The sequence below is a fragment of the Emiliania huxleyi genome (genome assembly GCF_000372725.1).
Source record: "Emiliania huxleyi CCMP1516 unplaced genomic scaffold EMIHUscaffold_230, whole genome shotgun sequence".
In the NCBI taxonomy this organism is placed as follows: Eukaryota; Haptophyta; order Isochrysidales; family Noelaerhabdaceae; genus Emiliania; species Emiliania huxleyi.
The window spans coordinates 146,836-150,364 of NW_005200332.1; the positions used below are offsets into that span (position 1 = coordinate 146,836).

Genomic DNA, 3,529 nt, shown 5'->3' on the forward strand with positions numbered 1-3,529 from the left:
GGCGGCGCGACATTTGACGACGTCGGGGATCACAATGTGACGACCAAAACGATCTTGGGGGCCAGGGTGAGACAACAGGTCGGGGTGCCACACGGGGCACACCACAGGCGTATTCTAGAGGGGGAAAAGAAACGGGGAATGAGGGGCCCCGCCACGAGAAGTGCGTTCTGGGGATGCAGAGCGTGCAAAGCGGCTAGGGATGAGGCCACAAAAGAGGCGCGCGAGGCAAGGAGGAGACGCGGGGAACTGAAAGACTGGGACGACTGGAAACAAGAAGACAGTGAGCCACCACAGGCGTCGTTGGCGCACATACTGAGCGGCAGCTGCGCTGGAAATAAGGAAGAGGCGCGTCAATTCATGCGGAAGCTCGACAAACACACAGCGAGGGCGACAGCAATAGTCGAACGGGCGGCGCCGGACTCAAAAGACACCGCTACATTCCTGAGACGCGCGAGGGCAGCCTCCTTAAAGGCGAAAGGGTCTAGATTTGGAGCGCTCGCCGAAGAGGAGTACGACAAAATAGCGCCCGTGATTGCCTGCACGCTACCCGCACTCACGGACTCCATGCCCGAAAGAAAGAGAAGGGAGCTCGCGGGAGAGGTGACGAGTGAACTACAGGTAGTGGGGAAGGCAGCCTCGATGGCCATACAGACATGGGTGCGAAACAACGACAAGACCAAGGCACGGGCAGAGGAACGAGAGAAGAATATAGGGTGGATAAAGCGCCTGTTCACGGCATGGAGGGTGAGCCACACCGAACGTACCGAGCGAAGAGCCGAGCGGAAGGAGGACGGGGAAGATGACTCAGAGGAGGACGAACCAGTGGAAATCCAGTTGTCAGATGTCACGATGCATCCGAAGGGGACCCCAGCGCCGGCATCATCCGTAGAGGCACGAGTGTTCGAAGAGAGAGTGGACCTGAGCAACGACATGACTTGGAGGCAAATGATCGGAGTGGGAGTCAGAAATGTGGTCCTTGCGCGAGGGGAGCTCGATAGACTCGAGGGGCCAGGATACGCCGCGAGGAGGACGGAGTTGCGCCGAAAGGCAAAAGAAACCGCGAGAACAAGGGACCGGCAGGCGGCGGCGTCACAGGACGAGGCAGAAGAGAACGACGCGACAGAGGAGGAAATGACAAGGGAGAGAACGACGAGAGTGGGACGACCGCGAGGTGGCATGAAGGTTGCAGCGAGAAGCGGCGAGAGACTGCGAAGAGAGATAGGAAGAGGCAGACTCCCTAGGGTGGGCGACGGCTAGCGCACCACACACCTCTCCTTAAAATCCCTGTGTGGTGGCGGCGTGCCGTCCTCCCATCCCTCCCTTGGGTTGTCTGTGTTCTTTCTTTCTTTCTTTCTGTGTGGTGGCGGCATGGCGTCCTCCCATCCCTCCCTTGGGTTGTGTGAGTCTGTCTTCTTTCTTGATTCTGAAATAGAAAAGCATCAACGCACGTCTCGGAATCGTTGAACAACCATGCTCCATGGCGGTGACATATACTGATAGGCCAGGGCAGCGGGGAGAGGCAGCAGGCGGCCAGCGCAGCAGCCCGAGTTTGTGCTCCAAGCACAACCCAGCGGCGAATTCCCGTTGACGCTACTCCCCCTCCCTGCTCGGGATCAGGCCCACAGCCTGCTCGCGCGCGGCGGCGCCCGAGGGAGGGAGCCGACCTCGCGCACAAAGCGCCGCGCGTGGTCCGCTCGCATCCCGACCTCCGCCGCCGCCTCGGCGAGCTCGCCGCCGTCGAGAGAGAGGAGAAATTCGTCGTCGTCGTAGCCCGCGGCGTCAAAGGCGGCCGCGTAGTCGAGCAGGCCGAGGCCTTCGAGCAGCGGTCGCACCTTGGCCATCCCGCCCCAGGCGTTTCGCGTCGGAGCCTCCGCCTCTGGCGCGGCCCGGCTGTCCGACTCGGGCAGAGCCTCGTCCTTTGGGGGAGCGCCCTGGGTAGCGCTCGAGGAAGGGCCGCCGCCGACCGACCCAGCCCCCGTGCTCGAGCGTGCGTAGTAGAGGGCTGCCTCGACAGCGGTGGCAAAGTAGCTCGATGTAGACCTCAGCTTGACTATGTACGGCTTGCCTGTGCCGGGTAGGTCGTTCCTCTTGTGCACTCCGCGGTAGCCCGTGTTGGAGGTGCTGCTGAGGTGGAGGCGGACACCCTCCATCTGAACGGGGGAGGGGGGGGGGGGGGGAGTGAAGGCGTCACTGCCTCGTCCACCCGCCGGGGCCGCGGAACACACCTCGTCGAGAAGCGGCGCGGCGCCCCCGCTGTCGGCCACGTTGTCCACCTCGCCCCCCTCCTCCACCCGCCGTTGTTTCCGCCGCGGCGCCTCCGGGGGCGCGTCGCGTCGTTTCTGCCTCGTCGCAGCAGACGAGGTCGCCGCAGCCGACAAGGTCGCCGCGCCCTGCCCTCCGCCGCCGCTGCCCTCGATCTCCCAGACCTCATCCTCCAAACGGTGGTAGCGGACGTCGCCGTCGTCGTACGCGACGCAGTGCCCTCTCGCGGAGGAGTGGCCCTTGAACCTCCCGGCGTACCACTCGCCCCCCTCCCACAGCACCCGCACGCGCGTGCCCGCGGCGAGCTGCTCCAGCGCGCGCGGCACCTCATCGACGTGGCCCGCGGCCGTCGCCGCCTCCTTTGACGGCGGCGGCGGCGGCTCTTCGCGCTGGCGCTTGCGGGCAGCGGGCGGTGGCACGGCGCCCCCGCCCACACGTTCGCGCGCGGCGCCGCCCTCGCCCTCTGCCGGCGCAGGCACGCTGCGCGTCGCGTCCGCCATGGCGCGCTTCTGCGGGTTGGCGTCGGCGGTGCCCCAAGTGCGTGCGGCCTCCTTGAACGCCTCCTTGTGCGAGATCTCCGAGTCGGACGCCTTGAGCCGCGCCACCTCGTCCTTCATGAAGAGCTGGTACGCGCTCAGCGGCCGTGGCCGCGGCTCCAGCGCGGGCGGTGCCTCGACCTTGCGAGCCCGCCTGCCTGGCTGCACGATCTGGTGCGGACCGGCGTGCCCCGCGGGCAGCAGGCACCCAAAGGCGCCGCCCGCGCGCTCGAGGGTGTTGCCGCAGCGCTGCTGCTCGCTCACGGCCCTGCAAACGGCCTCGCACGCCCCGTCCTCCTCGTCCGCCTTCGTGGCCGCGGCCGCCCCGCCGCGCGCGCGCCGCTCCCTCGCCGACGTGCGCCGTCCGACTCGCGGCTTCCGCCGCTGCTCATGAGGTGGAACGGCGTCCTCCGCCCCGACGCTCACGCAAGCCGCCGCCTCCGCTCCCTCCCCTTCTTCGCTCGCCTGCCCCTCCTCCACCTCATCCTCGCTCGCGACCTCCTCGGGATCCTCGCACCGGCGGGCCGCCGGATTTGGGTGCATCCAGCAGTACCAGACTGGAGGGAGCGAAGCGGGCCGGCCGGCTCGCCCCTCGCTCGGTAGTCGCCGCCACTTGTCGCAGCGATCGCAGGCGACCCAAAAGCTCGAGCGCGGGCGGGATCGCGCTGCCGGGCGCGACGCAAGTTTGTGCGCCGCATGCGCCGCCGCAGGCGCCGCCGTTGGCACCACTG

The 3,529-nt window shown here is 67.0% G+C and overlaps 1 protein-coding gene across 1 annotated transcript; it reads right to left on the bottom strand.

Annotated features, from left to right (window-relative positions):
* Positions 1–1,613: 1,613 nt before the first annotated feature.
* Positions 1,614–3,341, bottom strand: EMIHUDRAFT_114782 (hypothetical protein; the record flags this gene model as incomplete). The annotated part of the gene is made up of 2 exons (XM_005779404.1): positions 1,614–2,150; positions 2,226–3,341. The coding sequence occupies 2 exons, from the start codon at positions 3,339–3,341 to the stop codon at positions 1,614–1,616; spliced, it is 1,653 nt and encodes a 550-aa protein (XP_005779461.1).
* Between the last annotated feature and the right edge of the window lie 188 nt (positions 3,342–3,529).